The 24,885-nt window shown below is 48.6% G+C and overlaps 1 protein-coding gene across 1 annotated transcript in view; it reads right to left on the reverse strand.

The window, feature by feature from the left end:
• The window catches only part of ATM (ATM serine/threonine kinase), a 1,399,724-nt gene that overhangs the window by 459,445 nt on the left and 915,394 nt on the right, over window positions 1-24,885 (reverse strand). Inside the window, exon 39 of the mRNA XM_086935231.1 lies at window positions 6,211-6,369. Within this exon, the coding sequence (XP_086791357.1) occupies window positions 6,211-6,369 (159 nt within the window). The remainder of the gene's footprint in view (window positions 1-6,210; window positions 6,370-24,885) is intronic.

A 24,885-nucleotide genomic window follows, 5' to 3' on the forward strand; every position in this document is an offset into this window, starting at 1 on the left:
GATGTTTGTCTTCTGCATAGCATTGTCTGTTTTTGCTCCAGAGAATCTCACAAGGAGTTGATTGGCCACAAGGTATTCTTTGGTATAATCAATACATAAAAGCTTAGAGCTTTCTCTGGGTACAAACAGTGGAGTATCCCTTCCTCCTTAGGTGGGTGAGGCAGAGCATAGAATGGCAGCTAGGTGAAGTTTTGACCGACTTTAGGTAAGAAGGATAGCCATGTCGCAAAACAAGCTAGTATTGGAAGATGGCAGTGTGTGGTGGGTTGGCACAGAAAGCTTGAAGCCCAGTCACACACCGCCCAATGCTATGTCAACAAGAAACACTGTCTTGAAAGTGAGAAGCCACAATGTACAGCTTGAAGCGTCTAAAACGGGGTGTACACTAGAAATATGAGGACCAAGTAAAGGTCCCACATGGCAAAGGGAAAGGGAGGAAAAAATGATGTAAACACTTCAAAAACAGCAAAAAGTTTGAAAGGTACCCTTTAACTGTGTCCAGATAACTTTGACTGTAGGGGTCAATCTGCTGACTACTGCACCATGCCACGAATGTGTCCCAATAAAAGGCAAACACAGTTTTTGTAGAAGGACACTAGGCTGCAAAGATGACCTTAACAACCTCCAGAGAAGGTGTTCAGTTGTTGAAGATCAATATCTAGGCATAAAAGTGGAGATCGTGAAGGCCCATGTGCAGAACCATGCCCAGCTGCTGTGATAGCAGATTCTAATGGAGGGGCAGACTAGTCAGAGGACAGATATTCAAGCCCAGGAGTTCTGGATACTATATCCCATGCCCAATCTGGGTCAATCCTGATCTTCTTGAGAACTTGGGGCAGAAGTGGTATAGGTGGAAAGGCATTTAGGTGTACTGAGTTCTACTTGAGGTGGAACACATCTCGGAGTGAGAAACTGCTTGGAAACTCCAATACGCAGAAGTGCTGATATTGTGCGTTCTTGGGCACTGAGATTGAACCACGGTTCTCTCCATTCCTGGAAGAGACGCTGCGTCACCTCCAGGTGCAACTGCTACTCCTGATTTGCTAGGCGGCAATGGCTGAGCTCAAACACCCAGGCATTCAACAAGCCTGCCATGAGGTTCCCCACCAGGGACATTCTCTAGCAGTCCAGCCTTCTTTTAGATGGACAGGGCCTCCAGGCACATGGTCTGTGACTCCACCCACCCATTTGTTGGAGTTCCACATAGAGGTGATGTTGTACGTGGGCACCTGTCCCAATCCCCCATTGATGGATGGAAGGGTGGCTTTTAACTTAAAACGTCCCTCTGCTCCAGTAGGTTGATATGGAGCCGAAACTCCACCAGAGACCAGCGGCTTCGGATCTTAACCTGTCCCATGATGCCACCCCATACCAGAAGCGATGTATCAGTCACCACTGTCAGCTTTGAGTGGGGAAGTTAACAGTTCCATTTGGTGACTGAACTGGGATCCAGTCACTACCCCTGCAGATCTTTTGCAGTCTCCTCCAAAATCTGAATGTGGTTGGAGAGGTCCCCTTGATGTTGGGCCCTATGAAACTTAATATCCCAGGGCAGAGCAAGCATATGCCAACTGGTGTTCACAACCAGCAGGATGCAAGAGGACAGCAGGATGCAGGAGACCATCAGTCCCCAAAGACTCAGAGTCGACTTCACTGAAATACAGACCAGAGGTTGAAAGATCAGAATCATGGTCCCCACCATCTGTGATGCTCAAGGGGCCTTGTGCTCATCGCCAGAAGGGGTGGCCAGAGAATTTGCACTACATTTCTCCTCACTCTATGAATGCCGTGAGCAGATCTCAGAGGCCCAAATAGCTGAATTCCTGGTGGATATCCCACCTCAGAAACTCACAGACCACATGCGTGATCAACTAGAGACCCATATCACATTAGGGGAGTCGACTGGGGCCATACATGCTCTACGCACGGGGCGGGCCCCCGGGCTCAATGGATTCCCTTTAGAATTCCTGCAGCCGCACATGTACCTGCTTGGCCCTCACTTATTGGCAGCTATGAAGGATGCCCAAGAACGTAATATATTGCCCCCGGATTGGTGGCACGCGGAGCTCGTCTTATTCCTCAAACCGGGGCGCCCTCCGAAGGACCCTTCCTCATACTGCCCTATTTCTCTAATTTACTTTGAGCCTAAACTATTAGGGAAGGTTCTGACTGATCACCTACGTACTTGGATCTCAGATCTAATCCACTCAGACCAATCGGGCTTCATGCCTCAACGAGCTACTCGTCACAACATACGAAGAGTACATAACGCTGTCTGAGAAGACAGTTATGAAGCGGCTCAAAGGGAGCCCACATAAGGTAAGTAAGGACCAAGTTCAAGTCCCACTGAGGCATTACGAAGGGAACAGGAGGAAAAAGATGAGTAATGCCCTTAAGGAAGCGATTTACAATAGGGGACTTGAAAAGAGAAGGCTGATCAGGAAGCCTAAAAAGGCTGAAAAGGCTGAGAGATAGCCCATAGGAGTGCCTAGAGCAGAGCCCTGCTGGGCCAAAGAAAGGAGGAACAAGAGAACCTCAGAAATCACTCTGATGCTGTGCCCCCTGGAACTTTAGGTCTCACTGCAGAGCCCGCATATGCCACCTGGCAGGATCTACCAGCAGGATGCAGGAGGCCAAGAGGCCCAGCAGCCTCAGGGTCATTCTGACCGAAACCCGGGATAAAGGTTGAAAGATAGGAATCATAACCCGAATATACCGGACTCGCTGCTTTTGAGGATAAACTCGAAACTGTGTAGTGTCCAGAACCGCTCCTATTAAAAGGAGCTTCTGAGAGGGAGTCAGGTGTGACTTCTGCATGTTCAAATTGAACCCAGCGAGTGCAGGTGGTCCGCTGTAGGTGGGAGATGGCAGCCTGGGGCGAGCCCGCCTTCAACAGCCAGTCGTCGAGATAGGGGAAGACTGGAACCCCTGATCTGTGCAGATGAGCTGCGACCACCGCCATCACTTTCGTTAACACCAGAGGGGCGCTGGTAAGGCCAAAGGGGAGCATGGTGAACTGAAAGTGCTCATGGCCTACTGTGAACCGCAGGTAACGCTGGTGGGCCGGCAGGATGGGGATGTGAAAGTAAATGTCATACAAGTCCAACGCTACCATCCAGTCTTGAGGGCAGAAAGGATCTGAGCTAGCATCAACATTTTTAACTTCTACTACCGGAGGAAGCAGTTGATGTTCCTGAGATCCAAGATAGGACGCAGGCCTTTTTTCTTCTTACGCACTAGAAAGTAGTGGGAATAACAACCACAACCTACTTCTGGGGCAGGAACACGCTCGCTGGATCCCTTGGTAAAAGAGTGCTGAAACTTACTGTTGGAGAAGGACCAGATGATCCTCCGACATGCGATGTTGATGAGGTGGCATGGATGGAGGGGTAGTCTCGAAGGGGAGGGAGTAGCCCCTTGGGACTATCTGCAAAACCCACCTGTCCGATGTGATAGTGCGCCAGTGGTAGAGGTGATGGCGAATACTGCTTCCCACAAGCAATTGGTGGCCCTGAAAGGTCGGACTAGGAGGTTTGGAGGCAGCTGCAGAGGGGGCTGTGGTGGACTGGCCCGCACGCTGGCCCCTAGACCCACAGCTGTGATTCCCACGTCCCCGGCCACACAGTGGCTTAACAGCCTGCCCCAGCCTGTGGCTCTGGGCGCGACGTTGCGGGCACCCCTTCTGTAGCCACGAAAGGGGCGAAAGGCAGACTTCGCATGGCGGGTGGCAGAAAGGCCCAAGGACTTGGCCGTAGCCCGAGAGTCCTTAAAGAACTCCAGCATGTTGTCTGCTTTGTCGCCGAAAAGGCAACGGACATCAAAGGGCATGTATGGACATCCCCTGACAAACCAGTATACCTCAGCCAGGCATAGCATTGAAGGGCTACCAATGTGGAAATCGTCCAGCCTAGTGAGTCGGCGGTGTCCAGTCCACAGCAAATGGTAAACTTTGCTGCGTCTCTCCCCTCTGCAACTGCACAGGAGAGTACCGCCCGGGCCTCATCTGGGCACTGGTGCAGCACTTGCACCACTGTATCCCACACGGAGTGGGAGCAACAGCCCAACAGACAAGCAGTGTCTACCAACCGCAGACCCAAGCTGGGGGAAGATAACATCATCCTCCTAAGGTGGTTCAGCTTTTTGGATTCCCTATCATGTGGTGCAGTAGGGAATGTGCCTTTGGACGTAGAGGCTTAGACCACCAAGCTCTCAGGGGAAGGTTGTTGAGAGAGGAAAGAGGGGTCGCCCGGAGCCGGGGGATGTTGTCGGGCGATCATCCTATCCACAGGAGCCGCTGTGTTGGGCCTGGACCAGGTGCCTTACAGGATGTCAGTGAGAGAGTCAGCAGAAGGGGCTCCGAAGAGCTTGCAGCAGAGTGAAGCAGCTCTGTCAGGAGGTTAGTCCTGACAGCTACCGTAGGTAACTCGAGGTTGAGAGCCTCGGTCGCCCTACGCAACACCACTGTGTCCGACGCTCCCTCCTCCGTAACCATGGTGGGAGGAGACAAGATGCCATGGTCTGGAGAAGTATCAGTCTACTCGCATCCCTTAACTCCTCTCGCCAGTCCAGATCATAGTCTAACTGGTCAGTTAGAGGGTCTCCATACCCCTCCCAGTCTGCCTCACCCTCCTATGGTTGCCAATCTGGCCTTAAAGAACCAGGGTGGAACAAAGGCACAAAAGCACCCATCAGTGCCAGAACCGATGTCCATCGACGCTGGCCTGGCTTCAAATCCACATCGGGTGGAGGCCGGGGTTGATGTTGGCTGGGGACACAACTGACGTCGGCTGCGGACGTGGTGCCGGTGGAGTCGGTGCTGGGGGAGGCGTAGTCTGGTCGACCGGTGACAATCCAGATCTGAATCCGAGGGGACCCTGCAGTGCCGGAGCCAAAGCTGCTGGCGTCGAAGGCCCAGGTCCCCCAGCCAAGTCCGCGGGGCCCGAAGACGCACTGGCAGAGTCGGGCTGCCCAAAGATGGCTTGCATCACCTCGTAGAAACTCTGAAGCTGGGCTGGGGTAGCACAGAGTCTACAGAAGGGAGGGAAACCCGGAGTCGACCCAGCAGGCTCCGCACGCAGAGCCGCGGGAGAGGCACAACCCGCATCCCTCGTCGCGTAGCCCGACAGACGGGGAGAAGTCAAAGAGCGACGATGCGTCTTCGACTACTTCTTGTGCTTCGACTTACAAGAAGAGTGCGAAGACTTGGAAGAAGATTAGTGGTGGTGGTGGCTCCGCGACCAGTCCCTCGACCTACCACGCGACCAGGACATAGAGCGGCACAGAGTGGACTACTGGGCCTGGAGAAGGGTTCGGGACTGCTCCCGCAAAGACTTCGGGTTCATGGTCCGGCAGTCGGAACACAACTTGGAGTTGTGGCTGAGTTCCAGACAGAACATGCACACGTGGTGTGGATCTGTCACCAACATCAACCGTCGGCAGGAACCGCAAGTCTTGAAATCAGGCATCCCTGATGTGCACCAGGTGTCGAAGACTCAAAAACGGCATCAACAAAAGTCGGCAAAAAGTCAGTCAAACAGTGACTGGAGGTACTGTTCTCTCCGGATCTGCGCTGGCTGTGCGCGGAAAAAGAAAGAACTGAGCCAGCGCACGAAGGCGGCGTCTAAGTTGCTACCGCAAAGTCATCCCATCGTAAACGACGCTCACGAGGTACGCAGAGACGACCGACACCACCTTTTGACGCGATGGTACTTCTGACGAAAAAATTCTTCGGATTCAGTCTGGTGCCTGGGGTGAATTCTAAGGTAAGGAATCTATAACTAATTGTCTCTTTCAGATATGTCTGTTGGGGGGTTGAGCTCCAAAGTGATTTGAAAGGAAAGGAGATGGATTTAAGAATCTGATCTTTAGACTGGGCTATTTCACTTCAGGCTTAGTATGGGTTGTTGCGACAAATATAGCATGCATTTTATAGAGTAACACACCATCTATTAATTCATTCTATTCCATTACATAATCACACCAACACATGCATATACATCCTCATTCAATAATAGGCGCAATTTAAAAAAAACAACACAATAATACTTATACTTAATAATTAAAAATGAGCTTGTTTAACCCACTCCTCGATTTTTTTTAACTCTCCATGGGACAGTGGTACTCAAGGCAAATTGACACAGTCACCAATAAAAAGACACACATTGCATCCCTTACCCATACAATGCTGTCTTAACACATCACTCTACTTACCTTTTACTCAGTTCGTCATCCAGCTTTATCTTGTCTGCATACACTTCCACATATAGTAAAGCTGTAAAGTGGGCGGCACAAGACTGGGCAGCCAATGCTACTTCAAGGTAGTTCAGATCCAGCCAGAAACTGTCATCAAAAGTGGTACCCTGTAGAGGTCTGGTAAACAGAGAACAACTTACGACCATTCAATAGCAGTAGCATTAGAACACACGTTTTGTAAATGATAGCTTTCAAGATCACCAGCTGGCTTTATCTGTTTATGCACCCAAACCGAATTTAAGCTCAGAAGAGCTTAAATTTGATATTGATCAAGAATTAGGTACTATGTCCTTGTATATAATATGTGCCTCTAAAATTGGTAGGGTTCTCCACGAAACAGCTAAAGACACGAAAGAGGGGAAGGAAAAGGATTAAAGCATCCAATCAACAAACATTTTTATAAATATTTGTATATTAAGTTAAAAAAACTAATATAAAGTAGTGCAGATAGAAGATACTGGTAGAACAAGGTATCATAATTAATAACTATGGAAGGGCAAGACCATTTCTTTCATTAGACAAAGGATGGCCATTCACATCGAGGAAGTACAGGGCATCCTCAGTGTAACGTGTGCCAAAGAGGGGCAGGTGCATATTTCAGGTCTATACCAAAGTACAGCCTAAAAGTCACTAAAATCCCCCATTATAGTTCTCTGAAGAAATCTGGAGTAGGATTTTTTACAGGGTCATACGCAACAAAAGAATGACTAAACTTCACACTTTGGTAGCAAACAAGGTAAGCCTGGATTGATGCATACATTTATCAAGTATACGAAATATCCTAATAAAATCTATTCACAGCAGCAAAGTAGTGCTTGTAAAGCTCCTTCACACCCTCAGCTTACAACTACCCCCTGTCCTCAAGGGCAACAATCTCCTACAGCCATACAACGCTCTCACAACCACTAAAAGTGTTGCCATCTTTATAATGAATAATATCTCTTCGGGATGAATGCCCAGAAATCTGCTTCCCCTATTTGTACTATTACCTCCTGTGGACAGTGTACCTATGTTTCATAGCTAGGTATGGGCTTTACATCTCTCATACATACATGGGCATGTAAAAACACTGCCTATAACAGGAGACCACTGACAATGACCTTAAGGGCATTTCCATACCTAGGGTGGGACAGCACAAGAGAGCGACTAGCTTTGCTTTCTCTCTAGGGCTGGATTGACAGTCAGGACATATATGGCCCCAAGTAAACTGTTTAGTTTATCATTTGAATTTTTGGGACCCTCTCCGAGATTGGATAGGATTTGCAGCAGCAGGGTTGATGCAGTGGTGAGGAAAAGTAACAAGCGCGGTCCATTATTGCTTCATTAGACTTTGATATGTTCCTAGGAAGCGTGAACGTTCACACAAAAGTCATCAATTAGGAGGCATTTAATGATACCATATTTCTACCATGTCAATGAAGGAGGAAAATGCCAAGTTAAACGAAACTAGTATGTCTGGAAAAACACCCTGGGGAGTGTGAGGCAGAACTACATTGCATGCTACATGATGACATATATTTGTCTGACACAGAGTTACTTAAAGTAGCTCCAATTATGGTCTAGGACAATGTGTGAGATCTGGACAAAGATCTGGGGGTATTTTTACTGATCAAATGGGACACCAGCTGATGGGCAATCATCTGGTGGAAAAAGGGTAAGGGGAATAGTTTCACATTTGGCACATTGCCCGCTCAATAACAGCAATGAGCAAGCAGTCCAGTCATTTCAACTGGATCCCACGGATTAAACATTTGATATTTTAAAAGATATAAAAGAACTGCGAGATCATGGAATTTTCACATACAGTCCATAAGGAGATTTTATTCCAGAATGATAGCTTTTTGGTTAGTGTCTCCAAAGGAGCTTGGAGGTTAGCTCCGAAAAGATGTTTAATTGGTAAGCCCAGATCTCAAGTTCTCCCTATGGCTCATTAGTGCTGCAGGCAACATCTGCAAGTGTAAATGTTGCAAATTTGGCATACTTGATTTTGGGACCATAATAACGGCCAATTTTTGTACACTGGAGGGAATCTCTCCCAGAACAACAGTTGTGTTATTGACAAATAGCATTTCATCAATCTATATGGATATTATATGATGAACAGATTGTAATGCCATATGGAAGAAATCTGAGGGAGATCAGACGATCTCCATCCATATGACACATTATAGGAGAAAAATTAAAATATTGCCTGGTTTGGACCTTAGCAGGCGCTTTGCTATTTAAGAGGTGGCCATTGCCCAATGCATTGGGCTGAAGCCTATTGACAACAGGAATTTAACCATAAAGTGCCCAACAGAGATAAATGGCTTTTTCTGAATTCATAGTGGCTAATGATGTGGGTTCATTGGGCTTAACCAAGAAGCAGCACTAAACTAAATACAGTCAATGGAGTAGAAGTATTGGATGTAGTCTCACTAGTGTCTTCATGTATGCACTGTTGGGCGACATGGGGTTTATCTACCACTACCAAAATTCAATATTACCATGGAGGAATGAAGTAAGGTAGAGGTACTGCCATTTTCGAGTGAGGATAAAGAGAGTGAACCTTTCTGCACAAGCCTAGTAAATTCTGCTGGCAGGACACTCACTTCGGCACAGACAATTGGCTGCATTCGGTGATTAGATGGCTACTAAATTCATTAGGGTAATTGTTTGGAGTAGTGAGAAGGTAGCCATGAATGTCTGAGCAGGGCATCTACCAGGCTTAGATTGAGATGGTCATTAAGTGTACAGAGTGTCATAAAAATAGAAAAAGCATTTTTTTTATTTTGATCTATGACATGACTTGGATTGGGAGTCAGTGAATTATTTTCGTTATGAGCTGTGCCCCTGCCCAAGCCAACAAATTGTCTAGTCAAGAAGTCAGAGTAATACATATCATTATGGAACTTGAGTGGCTGATCATAGTAAGTTTTTTCTCTCTAGTGATGGTCAAAAGTCATTGTCGGGGTGGAGGGAAGAGTACATTTCAGGTCCCTTGTGCCTCTTTTAAAAATGGAGAACTTGAATGATATATATTCTCATCATCATAACTAAAAGACAATTATTGTTGAATGTACAGCTATGACCACTGTTTTCCTGCAGTTAGTAAAAAGATAGAGAAACTCAGTATACAGTGGAGGGATTACACAAAACCGTCTTAGCATGTAGGATAAATGTAAAGACTTCTCTGAGTATTGCTTCAGAATATATTTAGAGACAGGTGTATATGCTACCGGAGCACAGAGTACCTGCAAGAAAATAAGTATTGGAAAAGTCAATGAAGATAATACATGCAAAAACAGACATGTTTAATGTTATCTGCATGTGTTAGGCACATGAACGCCAAATCTATTGGCTTTTAAAATGCTTGTTATGGTGCGGCGGCCATAAATGTCACAGTACCTTGTCTGTCTTTTTTCATATGTCCAGGCAGACTAAAGTAGGAAACGTGGGGCCTATTCTCAAGGATTTATTGCTGAGTTATCGGCACTTTATCGCAGCCAAAGTCGTGAAAAATGTATCGCCCCCATTCACAAGCTGGTGCTAACAGCCCATATCACCAGTTTACCTGTGATAGCAGCCGCAAAAAACATCGCCACAGATGACCCCGGCAACTAGCGCTAATGAGATGCAGAGTAGGTGTTCTCGTGCAAAAAGCTTCAACACCACTCCGCAACATTCACAACGACCAGCCAAATCGGTAATAAGATCCCAAAACAGGCGATAAGGTGCGTTAGCAGCAGGAATTTAACACCTGCACTACCTGGTCGAAAGACAACCTGCACCAGAAAAGGGAACCCAGCCCAGAGCCACACCTGAAGAACAACAGATGCCATGGAGCTAGTGATCATGCAGCCCGGAGCCCCAAGAGGGCAACAGCACCCACCGCCACCCTCCCCCATTACCCCTCCCCCCCCCCCGCATTACCACAGAGGCAGCGCAGACCAAGTCAGACGACCTTCAGGAAACGCACCAGCCTCACAGACTTAACACCAGAGGATGCCATTGCCCACTACAGGCACAAAAGGACAACCATCCTTCGCATACTGACCATCATTGCCCACATGCTGACGGTACCATTACAACCAATATCCCACCTCAGACAAAACTGCTGGCTGTGCTGCATCTGTTGGCCTCTGGTACCTTCCAACCAACAACTGACTGAGTCAAAGGAGCCAGCCCATCAAAGTTCATTACTACTGGCTTGGATGCCATCATCAGCTTGGTACCCCAGCACCTTCAGTACCCCCACACTGCGCAGGAACAGCAATTGACTGCACATATGTCCTACTTTTGCCCCCTGCCGACACTGCACACAATTACCACAACAGACAGCACACAAATTCCATCAATGTGCAGGCAATAGTGCACCACCGGGGACTCTTCACCAATGTCATCACCAATTACCCAGGCTGTGTGTATGATTCTTACATCTTCCGACAGTCCATCATCAACCGGCGCTTCCAGAATGGCACCTACGGAAATGCTCTGCTCGTTGGCAATTACCAAATGAACACATCACACAGCCCAACTCCACAATCATGCAACTCACAACTATGGGAATGCACACGTTACAAACTCATACAACATGCCAAACAACATTCCCTCCCACCAGACACAACAGCACAACTTACTGTGGTAACCTGGGTTAGCCATGGATATGAGCCATAAACGGCACGGCACCTCAGCCACACAACAGCAGATTGTGGGGGGAGGTGGGAACCAGGCATGTGCGAAAGAGGCAAGTGACCCATGAATAAGAATGTACACAATGCCAAGTGTGGCTTGGATGTGCTGGACAGACTGCAGTATGCCGACCACAGACATATCCATGTCGACATACACTGCTGGTGTTTGGAGTGTAAAGTACAGTGGACGCAACCATGTAACCCCAGTCAGTGGGGAAGATCACGGAAATGTAGCTTGTTACGTCCCCCCTGTGAGCGTGAGCGGAGTGGGCTTTCCCGAGGTACACCAGGCCAGCTTAGGGGTGTGAATAAAAAGCATGTAGCTCTGGGTGTGGTTCTCTTCCGGAATGCCCAACATGTCTGCCAGGGCGGCGCCTCTCACCCCGCACACGAGGCCGACGCTGTCGCCGCGAGCGGTGTTGCCTGCGATCCTGGGCGCCTGCTGCACTCCAGGCCGCTTGTCCCCAGACCCGTCTTGCCTGCTCCTGAGCACCCAGGCCTCACTGCTCACCTGCTGACACTGGCGTGTGTCAAAGGGGGCCCACCACGTGCCAGTGCAAGCTCCAAGCCTGAGGCTCGTGACCTTGGCAGCCTCCTCAGACCGTCTCGGCCTCCGCAACACAGGCCCACAGTTCTCCTTTCTTGTTGACGTACTCCACCGCTGCCTCCGGCCTACACTACGGTCTAGTAGGTCACACATTTTTAACGGAGTCTGTATTTATTTATGGCAGAGTTTATATCATTGTACAGGCTTCATCGTAGACTGCATAGCCTTTCAGCTCCAGTGCCACTAAGTCTATGCCCCGACATTCATGGACACTCTCTGGTTGAACTTAGGAGGCATCTGAGTCAATAGCCTGGGAGTTGTCTTCATCATCATGTTGGTGATACGGACTTGGTAGTAAAAAGTGGGGCTGTAGCATTCCATTCCTCCATCTGCCTGTTTCTGCCTGCTTCTGCCCTTTGCCTCATGCCCTGTAAGGACACCTTTCACTGTTCACCACAACCCTTTGCGACATTCACCTTTGACATCAACGAGGACCCGCTCAGCTCGCGCGGCCTTACCTCAGTGCACCGCAAGTCACTGACCCGTGGTGGTGGGCCTATGCCGGCCGCAGTGCATTCGGGGCCACTAACTCTGTGCAGCTCAAGTCAGGGACCCTGTCTGATAGTATATTTGATGGCCTTTGGGTCGATGGCCTTGGGGTCATCAACGCCATGTGTCTGTGGACCTGCGCTGTCCGCTGCCTCCAGCCTCAACTGCGGTCCACCAGGGCTCACACATCAAATCGAGTCCAGACCGGCCTGGACGTCGCATCACCGCAGGATGCACACGCCACCACTGCCAGGACCACCTCCAACCAACAACTGCCAAAGTCGAAAGAGTTTTACTGCCAGACTATCAGAGTTGCTCACACCTGTCGTGGATGCCATCATCTTCTTGATACCCTGCACAGCTCTTCAGGTGCCACTAACTCAGTACACCGCAACTCATGGACCAATTCTGATTGAGTTTTGTGCTGTGGACAGCTCACGCAGCATTGTCACCTCAGGCAGTGTGGGAGACCTGGGAAGATGATGAGGAAGATGATGCAGGTGTAACACACCTCACTGCAGCAGCATCAGGAATATACCAAGGGGCCACAATCCTAGACAATTTATTCACATGAGCACGCTCAGCTCCAGTGCCCCAACCTCAGTGCGCTGCAACTCACGGACACTTCTGTTTGCATATTAGGTGACCTCTGTTCCCTCTCCGGCTACCACCATGATGCTTCGCAGTTGTGTCTGTAATGCTGGTGTTTTCTTTTCCATTTTAATAGTGATCACTGTTCAAGTTGTTGCCAGCACCGACTACTCCGTGAGAGCTGGCTTACACTCACCCCACACACATCGAGCACAGGGGTCACTGTACATGTGACCCAGGCAATAAATGTACCGGGTGCACGTGCCCATAGCCAGTTCCACAAACTATCTGAGTGTGTCCGTGTGGTCATAATGTATGCATGAGGGCCCTGGGCCCAACAACATTACATTGTGCTGTGTACAGCGGACACAACCATGTCACCACAGGCAGCGGGTAAGACCTTGGACATGTAGCTTTGTCTTCCCCACTCAATTCATAAGAGGAGTGGACTGGGCCGGCGTAGGCAGGTCCAGCGTGGGGGTGTGAATGATTATCCCCGGCCTCTGGAAATGTGCAAATGCATGTGTCTCTGTCGCAGTGTGGGTCTCCGACTGGGAGTGTAGGTGGTCCCTGATGGGACTTAGACACCCTTGTATTTGATCTAGTTCAGCTTCCATGAGGTGAAACCCCTCCCGCACCTGTTCGGCCACCTCCTTCTGGCAGTCCAACACCTGGCCTTAGAATGCGATGTGTGCTTTGGTGAGGTGCTGGGAGCCAGCTGTGGTGGCAGGTGCTTCCTGCTGTGTGGTCTGGGCAGGGGGTGGGGTCTCCTCGATGCAGCTGGGCTGACCTGCTCCTGGAGGTGGGTTGCCTAAGATGTCCATGAGCTGTTGTAGGGCGTCGGTGTTGAAGGTGTGGAGGTCCTCTTCAGCATCACAGATGATTTGTCTGTTCTGCTCTGCTGGAGGTGTTGCTTGTCCCTCTGCAATGTGAAGGGGAGATGCATTTTGACATTGTGTTGACATGTATGTTGGCGCATTGTTCAAGTTTACATGCAGACTGTATGACAATGTACATTGTGACGGTAAACACCCTTTACAACGAAACTTTTACAACGCACTACCGTTACAACGCGGTCATTACAACGCAAACCATTACAACGCATTGCGCTGGGGGGCACTCTAGAATAGGGAATAAGTTTAATTTTCTATCCAACACCTTCCCTAGTGTCCACGGGGACTGGAGTTGGAATAGAAAATTAAACTTATCACTATCCAGCACCTCTAAGCACTATGCATTGTAAAGGTATGCGATGTAAAAACTGCGTTGTAAAGGTAGGCGTTGTAATAGCCTGCGTTGTAACGTCATACATCCCATTGTGACTGTTTGGGAGGTGCTGACAATTTGATGCGGGACAGTGGACATTTGGACTACATGACGGATGTTAGTTTGTACACGTTTAATTTTCATCTCACAATTTCCTGCTATGTCAGATGTGATTGTCAAGTTTCTATGCACAAGCGGACCCAGTTGTGTCCTCTGTTCTGCAGTGTAAGTGTTGCACTTTGTACCACATTGTCGTCAATGTGGATGTGCTGTTTTTGCTAAGGGTGTGTGCTGCATTGTGGGAGAGTCGCCCCTGCAGTTGTGGTTTTGCCGCCCCTTATCCCTTCGAGGCGGTGTGCCTTTGACTTTTGTGCTTTTATGGTGCTGAGATGTTGGCTACTTGGGTCATTTGTGCTCTTGGACGGTACTGTCCTCTTGTGCATTGTTTGTCTGCAGATGTATTGTTGACGTCAGGGGTTGTTTGTGCACATGGATGTGTCCTGTTCCTTTCCGGGTATGGTCCACATTCAGGCACATCAGTGTTGTGGCGTGCACAATGTAATGATAATTGTACTACAGCCATGCTGATCGTCATGTAGTGCAACTTGCATTGTTAGTGTGGCTCACAAATGTGCATATTTGCAGGGTTTCGCACTTGTGCATGTGTTGGTTGTGGGATTGTTGATGTGTGGGTTGGGACCAATTTGGGCACATGGTGGACGGGGGCCTACTTGGTGTTTGTATGTGTGCTGCAGTGTGCCACGGGGATCAGGGACATGATCCAGGGTCATTGTGGTTGTGCAGGGGGCTACACATCGTTGTGTATGTTTGCCATTGTGCCGTCCTTCCCCGTCCCCCCAGTCTCTGGTCGTTACTCACCCTGTTGATGTTGTGTCAGGTCCTATCGAGCTGTGTCCGGACTCCTTGCACTGTCTCCACACTGATGACTGTGGTCACCAATTACTCCAGCTCCTCCTGTGGCGCAGGACTCCCACCTCGAGTCGAAGTTGCTGCCTTCCTGTTGGCAACAGGTATGTGCTTGGTTTGGCTTGTCACATCATGCCAGCGTCTCTTGACCTCCTCCATTGACCTCCTAGACACTCCGACTGCATTCACGTTGTTCACGTGGAATGCCATAATTCCGTTTGTGTTGCCAATGACACAGTGGAGACGACAAACACTTGTTGGCAGTGTTCGGTCACCTCCGTGACGCTGATCCGGTTTTCCTGCGAGCTGAATCCAGTCTTCCTCTTTCTCTTCTCCTTGGCCTTCCCTGACCCCGAGGTTCCTTGCTGGTGGTCTGTGGGGCTTGTGGGGTTTGCGTTGACCTCTGCACTCGGTCCGGGTGCATCTAAGGTGCTACACAGTTAATTTTTTCCCCTTTGATTTTGTTTTGCTTTTATGGTTCATTTTCCCACATGACGCGTGGAAATTGCAGCTCTGTCGCTAGTTATCACTAATTTTTGTATCGCGATTAGCTTCATTGCAACTTTTTTTGCATGTGTGTTTCGCATTTCTGCGGCTTCGCGGAATTTTTTTTTTTTCAGAACAAAATTTTTATTGAGAGATTGCAAAGAAGACGCAGCACTCCGGACACCGGAGAAGCTGCGAGCAGATGAGCAACATTCTCTGAAAGGCAATCTATACAATGGTTTCAAGGAAAACAATTACCCCACGCCCCTTCCCCCCCCACCAACTTCCCCCACCCGGATCCCACCCTAAACCCCTGCACAATGTCCACACATTCCTAGAAAGAAAAAAGATAATTTATGAAACATTCAATGTATACTCTCCCTCACCCAGGATCTAAGCGCATCTGTCCTGCATCAACATCATGTTGCACTGGCGGCTACAGCCACAGTCCTCTGTAATCTGCCCATCTCCTCCATATTTTATAGTGTTTCCTGGGGCAGCCGCGGGCCTCAAACACTGGACGCTCCAACCCTATGCAGATATCTAAACCCTTTTTCCATACTCCAACCGGGGGAGCCCTGGGGTCCTTCCAGGCTAGAGCCACATCCCTCTTGGCTACTGTAAGGCCAAGAAGCAGTAAATGCCGTTTATAGATGTTACCACCCACTTGTTCCATAACATGTAGAAGGCCCAACTTCGGCGTATGGGGAAGCTCCCAACCCAACACTTCAGACAGACAGTCTCATACACCTGACCAGAATCTTTCCAGTGCACCACATGACCACACCGCATGCATAAAGGTGCCCACCTCCCGACCACACCTCAAGCATTCAGGGGACGCAATCAGGCCAGCCCGCCACAGCCTCTATCTAGTATAGTAAGCTCTATGTAAATATTTGAATTGAATAAACCGTAGGCATACGGCAATAGCCGCTCCTCTTGGGGCTGCAAGGGCTTCTCTCCAATCTTCCTCTTCCAGCTCACCCACGCCCCCCTCCCATGCGGTCCGTAGGTTATCTAGGGAAGGGGAGCAATGTGTAACTAACGTCTGGTAGATGCGGGATATCTTCTTATCTTCCAATTCTCCCATGAATACCTTAGCCTCCAGGGGGCAAGGAGTCCAGGCCTTCCAAGGCGGGTGAGATGGCATGACGGAACTGTATATAGTAAATATTTAAAGAACTGAGTTTGGGGCATGTCATAGTCTTCCCTCAGCTCTAGGAACGATTTAAGGGTCATGCCTTTCATAACATGGCCCAACACCGATATTCCTATCACGTCCCAGCCGGCGGAACCCCTGTAGGGACGCCAGAGCCGGCAACCGACCATTCTGCCACAATGGGGTTTCCTCCGTCAGTCTGTTCCACCATCCCATACGGCGTAACGCCTGTCGCCAAACTGGAAAACCACCTGAGTAACGACTGGGAACCTCTTCCTCTTCCCAGCCGAATACAATATAGTGTGTACGGTGTCCGGTTCCATTAGATGCCTCTCTAGGGCGTACGCTGGGTCTCCCCGGTCCCCATACCACCATTCGTTCAATATCAACAGGTGAGACGCCTGATAATAGGACAAAACATCTGACGACGCCAATCCACCGCAGTATGTGGAGAGGAAACAGGTACGGAGTGCCACTCTCACCGCACCCCCGGCCCAGAGGAATTGGCCTAACGCAGAGTTGACCTGTCGAACGCAGAGTTGACCTGTCGAAACCACTGTGGCGAGATAGGGTAGGGGTGGTTCTGCAGTTGGTATAGCAGACGCGGGAGGGCCACCATCTTGAAAATGGCAGAGCGGCCATACATATTCAGGGGCATATGGGACCATGTTTTCATCTCCGATCGGACCTGGTCCCAGACAGGAACAACATTGCGCTCCCAAGAGACCCCAGGTAAGTCAGTCAGGAACACTCCAAGATACTTAAGGGCCCGCCACCTCCTGCAACGCAGACGCCCAGGACCCCAGTTCCGTGCGATCTCCTAGTGTCCACAGCGTGGATTTCCGCAAATTTAGATAGAGCCCCGACACTTCCACGAAGACCCGCATTATTTCCAGGACCCTCGGCCCTGACCTATTTAGTTCAGTGAGGAAGAAGAGAACATCGTCTGCATATAGCGCGATTCTGTCTGAAGGTCCCGCCGTCCATTCAAAGCCTCGCATTTGTACGTCTATTTGTACCCACGCCACTAATGGCTCCATGGCAAGGGCCCACTCTCACCGAAGCCGTCAGGTCGGTATACAGCAACTTCAAGTATGATAGAAATTGGGGCCCAAGATTCAGGCGAGGTAGGAGCGCATGTAGGTAGACCCAACTCAACGAGTCAAAGGCCCTATCTATGTCGGCCAGCAGGAGTGCTGCCTGGGTTTCTGTGGCCCGCATCGCCTCTACCGCCACCTGTGCACGCCTAATATTGTGCCTCGTCGCTCTACGAGGCATAAATCCCGCCTGGTCTGGGTGGACAAGGTCAGTGATATATGGAAGGAGGTGATTGGAGAGTGCTTTGGCCAATATCTTCGCCTCAACATTCAGAAGCGATATGGGCCTATAAGATTCGTGATGTTCGGGGGGCCTCCCAGGCTTACAGAAGACTACGATTTCAGCATGTCTCCTGTCCGCCGGTAAGCGGCCACAATCCCTGGCCGCCTCCAACCCCCTCTTATAGTACGTCCCCAACTGAAGATGATATTTCCTAAAGAATTCGCATGGGAACCCATTGGGCCCGGGGGCCTTACCAGCATTCAGTTTACCAAGGGCCGTTCCCAGCTCCTCAGCCGACAGAGGGAGTTCGAGACGATTCCGTCCCTCCTCCGAAATTGCCCATGGCGGAAGATCTGCAAGGAATTTGTCAATGGCCTCTGCTGAGAGGGATTCCCGAGGGGCATACTGGGCCGCATAGTATCGCGCAAAACTGTCTGCTAGCTCCTCAGGGGCCGACAAGGAATCCCCGGCCTCATCACGAAGACCCGGCAGGTCCTGCGCCTGGAAAGTGCCCTGGCAGAGCCTATAGAGCATCGTGCTGGACTTATCGCCCCATTGGTATATTCTGCTCTGTGTAGCCAGCCACACCTGCCGTGACTCCTCAAGGAGTAAAGACGCATAAGCCTGCTGCGTTAGTAGTAGTTGTCCTACGTCTCTTTCATCCCCCTTCGCACTGCATCGCTCCTCTAAGTCACGGACCCGACCCGCTGCTTCATCCAGGCCCTCTCTGCGTGCCCTACGGGCCGCCGCGCGCCAGGCAATATCTACTCCTCGGTGCATCGCGTTAATTTTAACGCGGTCTTTTGACGCGTGATCGTGAGCCTATTCCATGGTACCGCCATGTTGAGAATACAAAGTTAACGCAGCGTTTTTTTTTTCCCTCGATGGACTGCAATGTGATGAGTTGCATTAAGCTAATTTTGCGATAATTATCACATGTTCTTGAGAATATCCCCCATGGAATTCTGTTGTGCTACATTAAAGAATTAGCAGGTGCTTCCAAGTGGCTAAGCCACATTCCATAAATCTCACGAAAAAAGATCTCTGGAAAAGTAAGCTCACATTGAAATGGAAAATCAATGTCTATCTTAAAGTGATACATGTTCAAACTAAAGAGATTAGATTTTAACACAATCTGAATACCCCCAATGGATGCCACCAGTCCACAGTCAGTGCATATGATGAAATCAATGCTCGTAAATGGAGCAGACTGAATGTTTGAATGTACTTACTACACAGAAAACTAATCTTACTTTTACTGTTATTGAAACTTGCCAGCCCATCAATTTAGGTGCTGGGCTACTGCTTTTTTTCAGCAGTCCTACCGACTACCAATTTCATCCTGCAATCCAATGGCTTTCAATGGGGCCAAAGCAGGTCTCAGAAAAGCACTGCTCCTCCTGCAGAGAAATAATGAAAACAATGCCCAGTACCAGCAACGAGTAGCTTTTTTCTGAACTGGCTTCGTATTAGCAACACCTCCTCTGCTGGTCGCCATGGAGACTATGTAATCTTCATGCGGTCACTTTCCTTCTGTAGTCTTGACAGTGCCACTATGCGCACAAGGCTGCCACATGTGGTCCCAGCATGTGAAGCGGAGTGCAGGAAACTGGACTATCATTCCAACTATCGAGAGTTCTCAAGATTCCCCAGTCCTGTGCATAACTCATCAAGTACAGTTTTTTCATTGCATGCTGGGATTGGTAGGATTCTTTTACGTATTGTAAGCCCAGGACTACAATTCCACCAACAAAACGGAAGTACTCATCATGGGCCCAGACGCCTGGAACGACACCTGGTGGCCCCCTGCCCTCGGAAGCCCGCCCATCGCCCCCCCGGACCACGCACGCAACCTGGGAATCATCCTGAACTCAGAGTAACTCTGTCTCGTCCTCTTGCTTACACACCCTCCGCCTCCTACGTAAGACCTTCAAATGGATCTCCTTCAAACACAGTGACTTATGCCCTGGTCACCAGCAGGCTCTACTACGGCAATGCACTATGCCGGAATAAACTAAAACCTCACCCGCAAGCTACAGAACATCCAAAACGCTGCAGCAAGCCTGGTCACCAACCTGCCAAGACACTGCCACATCTCCCAGCACCTGCGCACACTCCACTGGCTCCCCATCGAAGCTAGAGTCACATTCAAGATGCTAACCCGCACTCCCAAGGCCCTCCACGACACCGGACCAGCATACCTGAACAGCCGACTCAAATTCTACGCACCCCAAAGGACCCAACGATCAGCCCAGCTCTCCTACGCTGAGGTCCCCTGACCAAGAAAGACCAGACCGGGAGGCCGTTACTTCTCCTGCCTCGCGGCAAGAGCCTGGAACGACCTTCCGCTCCACTTCAGACAGATAACATCGCTCCCCATCTTCGTAAGAAACCTCAAAATCTGGCTCTTCAACAGACCCCCTCCTTGATGGACTGGAACCTGCGACCCCCACCTCCCCCCAGCACCTTGAGACCCTTACCGGTGAGTAGGTGCGCTTAACAAACACCTGATTTGATTTTATTTGAATCCAAGATGAGAAACAAAATTCTTAGGCTGGATGAGCTATTCATGCTAGGAACTAGGAAACTTGAGTTCTTAGGCAGGGTGCTTTGTGGTAATTGCAGTCTTCAATGTGTTTGCTGCTATCGCTGAGAAAAGTGTGCTTTAGCTTGACTAAATGTTTATTCCTAAACTAACACTCTCTATCTCTGTTCCTTGACATCTCACCCTCCATCTCTGTTCCTTGACATCTCCTTACCCCACTAAGACACAGAAGACAGTCCCAAGTCTTTCTTCTCACAGCAATGGTGCTCTGGTAACTATCATAGACTCAAGGCTGGTAATCAGATCTCAGAAACTGGACAATGTTGAAGTGCAAGGCCTCTCACAGAAGTACTGTATATATTGGTATTTCATATGACGTGAACCTATCTTTGAAGCAACAGATATTTGATATTTTATTAAAGTGTTTTCGGCCCACTGTGCAAAACATAGAAGCCTTTTGCACAAACAAATTGAAAAAACACAGTATAACATTTTAAATCGATTAAAAACAAAACCGAAATGCTATGTGTTCTAAGATCAGGGCTAGATAAAACAGGCCATAAAGGACCAAGGTGCAAAGCAGACTTTTAGGACTAGTCACAGAGTGGTACTAAGCAAGATGGACACAGAAAATAACTCATTAAGCGTTCTGAAGTTTTGTACGCGTGTCCCAGATGAGAGTTAGATATAAGCCTGCTGTACTGGTCACACAGTCCATAAAGTCAATTGGTAAAAATAGTATTTGGTCTGCTCCGTTGCTAGGCAGCCATCATATTGGACCTGACCTTACAAAGTGTTGCCATGTCATATTTCTTGCCACATATGCATTTGTCAGAAACCTCCAGGTTGAGAGTGTTCCCAACTGTATAAAGTAGTAGGCACCTCCTCCCTCCCACTTTCCCGGCTAAGATGGAAAGTCTTCTTTCTCTGTGGTTTGCTAGCAAGACAAGGTATTTCTGAGCTCGTTTGGCAGGATCAAACAAGGCAAAGTTTGCCAAGGGCAGACATTTCCTAGAACTTCAAAGTACATGATTGTTTATTTATTATGGCATTTTGCCTCTTGCTTGGTAACAGGTTTAGATTAGAAGATGGTGATATGCCCAATCTCGCCGCTTCCTTCTGCCATTCGATAGCTGGATTTAAGCTGTATGGGAAAATTTCCTTTCAAGGTCTCATCAACGAGGTGTACAGGTCTTGAACTCAGCCTTTTCAGACCATGTTTAACATGGGCGGATTAACATTTGGACTCAGTTGAGGAGTAGTGTGCTTCCGCCTCCAGCACAGCGGATGGGAAGCTTGCTGGTAATTTAAACAATGTTTTCCAGAACCTCCTCTCAGAACAATCTACACATTCTTTTGATCTGTCAAGCCCCCACAACTCTGCTCCATAGGAGATCTGGCTTCCCAATTTTCCTACGAAGACATTTTCGATGGAGCTAGAGAACCTATGAACCTGTCTGCTCCATACAAGCCAATGCCCCCGATTCAGGCTGGAGACTACAGATTTCTGCATGCAAAAACCTGATTCCTCCGCAGGCTTCATCCGACAGGGACTGCACTGCCAATTACCCGCTCCTGCAGGCCAGTGCTCAGCATGCTTGTCACACTCAGTCTGCCTGCCATATCGCTTTCTCCGTGCTCCTGACAAGCAAGGTAAAAACATATATTCGCATATCTCATTTCTAAACCCGTAGCAGCACACTAGAAAGCCCCATACATGCCAATTGACCCGATTCACACCTCAGTAGAAGTTAAAGGGAGAAATACATTCTCCCGATTTTTTTTTTAAATCTTCCACTTTCCTCTTATAAAATGTTGGCATGTACGCTGTTAACTATACACAAAATTGCCTTAGTAGCAACTTCTGAATTACCAATAGTAGTTTGAAAATGTGTTGGCCGTTTTGGTGTTTTGGCAATTAGAACACCTAGATATTTCAAAGAAGTCACTTCTTAAAGTTTCTCTTGATTTATTAAGGATGAAAACTTCGAAGAGCACTTGCTCCTAAAGATCATTATCTTGGATTTTGTTTAGTTTGTTTTTTCAAACAATAAGTTCCCACTGCCAGGAGCTGTGCCTGTAGGGCTTTGAGGAGGGTCTTAGCGTGAAGGCTGAAGTCATTCACATACAGTAAAGCCATGATCCATTAATTGATGGGACATTAGGTGACACTTTTGAAAACGTCTTCATATATAACATTATTATAAAGAGAGAACAAAAGAGGTGCTAGAAGGACACCTTGTTTGACACCGGTATTAGAGTATAATTTCCTGCTGATTTTCTCCATTTGGCTTAGTCTCACCAGGGTGGAGGTTCCAGAATACAACTTCTGAATTAAAAAAAGAAGGCTTGGCTCTATGCCTAGTATGGACAGTTTTTCCGAAAGGTGGTTTCTTGAGCCCAAATCAAAGGTGGACTAGAAATCTAAGAATGCCACATTTAGGGGCATTTTCGTCACTGGGATTGTCTTGTAAACACAAAAAAGTGCACAATAGATTACATTTTGAGCAGTGGAGCTAGAACAATTGAGAAAGAAAAGAAAACAAATATGCCAAGAGTCAGTTGCTGTAAAATGGGAGGATGGATCCAATTTGAAAAGCCACTGGAATGCTTGGCTAAATATTAAATGTTCGAACAATTCGGTCATTTTCATGTACTCATCTAAGATACAGTATAGCTGTGGTCTCTAATCTAACAAATTGCGTTTTTTAAACTGAGACTGCGTACAGCCCAACTTAAATCTTTCAATCACTGTGTAGGAAGCTGGCTCTCTATATTCTATACCAAAGTAAAGTATGGTGTGTGCAGAGTCTAGTAGATCCCGAGAGGTATAGAAAAAGATAAAGTGGATAATACCTTACTCTCTTTTGTGGTAGTGTGGTTGAGTAGTCAGGCTTATCGGATAATGTTAAGCATTTGTTGTACACACTCAGACAAGAAATGGTATCACACACTCAAAGACGGTCCAATTGTTTCTATAAAAAGTTATGATTCTGTTATTTTATTTCTAGAAAATTATAGCAGGTAAGTTAAACTCTTCATACAATGTTACTTTCAGCAAGACAGTGAATACTGTATTTGCAGGAACATTCAGGTTAATTTTTTCAGTTGAGAAAACAGTTAAAAAATGCTGGTAAGTACGTTTTGATTACTATTAGATTACTTTTGGATTACAGTTCTGGTTTGGTACGATACACACTCCTAACAGTTTACACCACAAAGGACATTTCTATGCAGGTTAACTCTAAAATGTTTAGAGAAAACCAGCCAGTCAATCCTATAGGAAAAATGATGCGTTAAGTTGCATGTAGGTAAAACGGTTTTGGAATCGGAGTTTTGGGGGTAGAACCAAGATTCAAATTGGCACTCAAGGGGCACCACCAGCGGTACAAGGATAGCCGGGAGCAGGATGCCAATGTTAGCCAATGGGGCACCTTGGTTGGGGAATGCTCAGGGCAGGACACTCGGTCTCAGAAGCCAAGCTCCTAGGGTTAAGATCAGGGTAAAGGTGGTCCCAAGTTAGTACCAAGTCCACACCACCAGCGGAACAGGGGTGGCCTGGTGCAGAGTGCTTAGGAAGTGTTGGGAGCCCAATGCAATTCAATGGAGGACGTCGGTCACGGAAAAGGACTGCAGGCTAGAGCCAGAAGACTGGACGAAGGGAACCACCGACTGGAGGATGAAGTTGAAGAGTTGCTGGACACCAGGACATCGTCAGTCGGGCACCTCACATCACAGGAGTTGTGGATGCAGAGGTTTCCTTTCGTGTTGGATTCTTCTGACCAGTTCCAGTCGCAGTGGGGCGGGGTCCTTCAGATTGAGGCTGCAAGCATCGAGGTGCAGATAGGTGGACGTCCAACGCAGGCACTCAGATCAGTATCGCTGAGGGGACCTCACTGGGGCCTTGGGTCACTCGGGCCGTTGGCATTGGGCGCAGAGTGATGAGGACGCCCGGATCCGACTGGATTTGGAGTGCTTGGCTTGGCTTGGTGTTGGACAAATCTGGTGTCCACGTGAGATAGGAGGAAGGAAGGGCAGGTCTCTGGGGTTCTTAGAGGCTGTAGGACAGGCCAGGTTCAGCTTGCAGGGGTTCACAGCAGGAGACAGGCCGGTAGGGCTGGGGCCAAAGCAGTTGTCATCATCCTTTTCTTCTGCAGCACAGGTCTTCCATCCTGCTTGTCGCATCGAATTTGACGAGGCAAGGTTCAAGGGTGCCCTAAACAATAGGTTTAGGGGCATTACAGTGTGCACTTTGAGACCAAGGGTCCCTTCCCTGGGGTGTCTACACCCCCTAGTATACCACCTTCCAGTCGGAGGGGCCATAAGCCTCTTCCTGATTAGAGGGCCCCCCCCAACTACAAGATGTCAAGGACTGAGATGTGTGCTTTGCCTCGCCCCACCCTCCCCCACACCCCACCTGAGGGATGGGTCTGGCAAAGGTGGGCACATCTCCCGTCCCGGCTAAGCTTTCCAGCTGGTTCTCGCACCCAAAATGGAGGTCAGAACCAGTGTGAGCCAGTTGCTGATAGCAGCAAAAGGCTGGGGTAGCTAACAAAGGCGGCATGCCTTT

The sequence above is a fragment of the Lissotriton vulgaris genome, chromosome 8 (assembly GCF_964263255.1).
Source record: "Lissotriton vulgaris chromosome 8, aLisVul1.2, whole genome shotgun sequence".
Lineage (NCBI taxonomy): Eukaryota > Metazoa > Chordata > Amphibia > Caudata > Salamandridae > Lissotriton > Lissotriton vulgaris.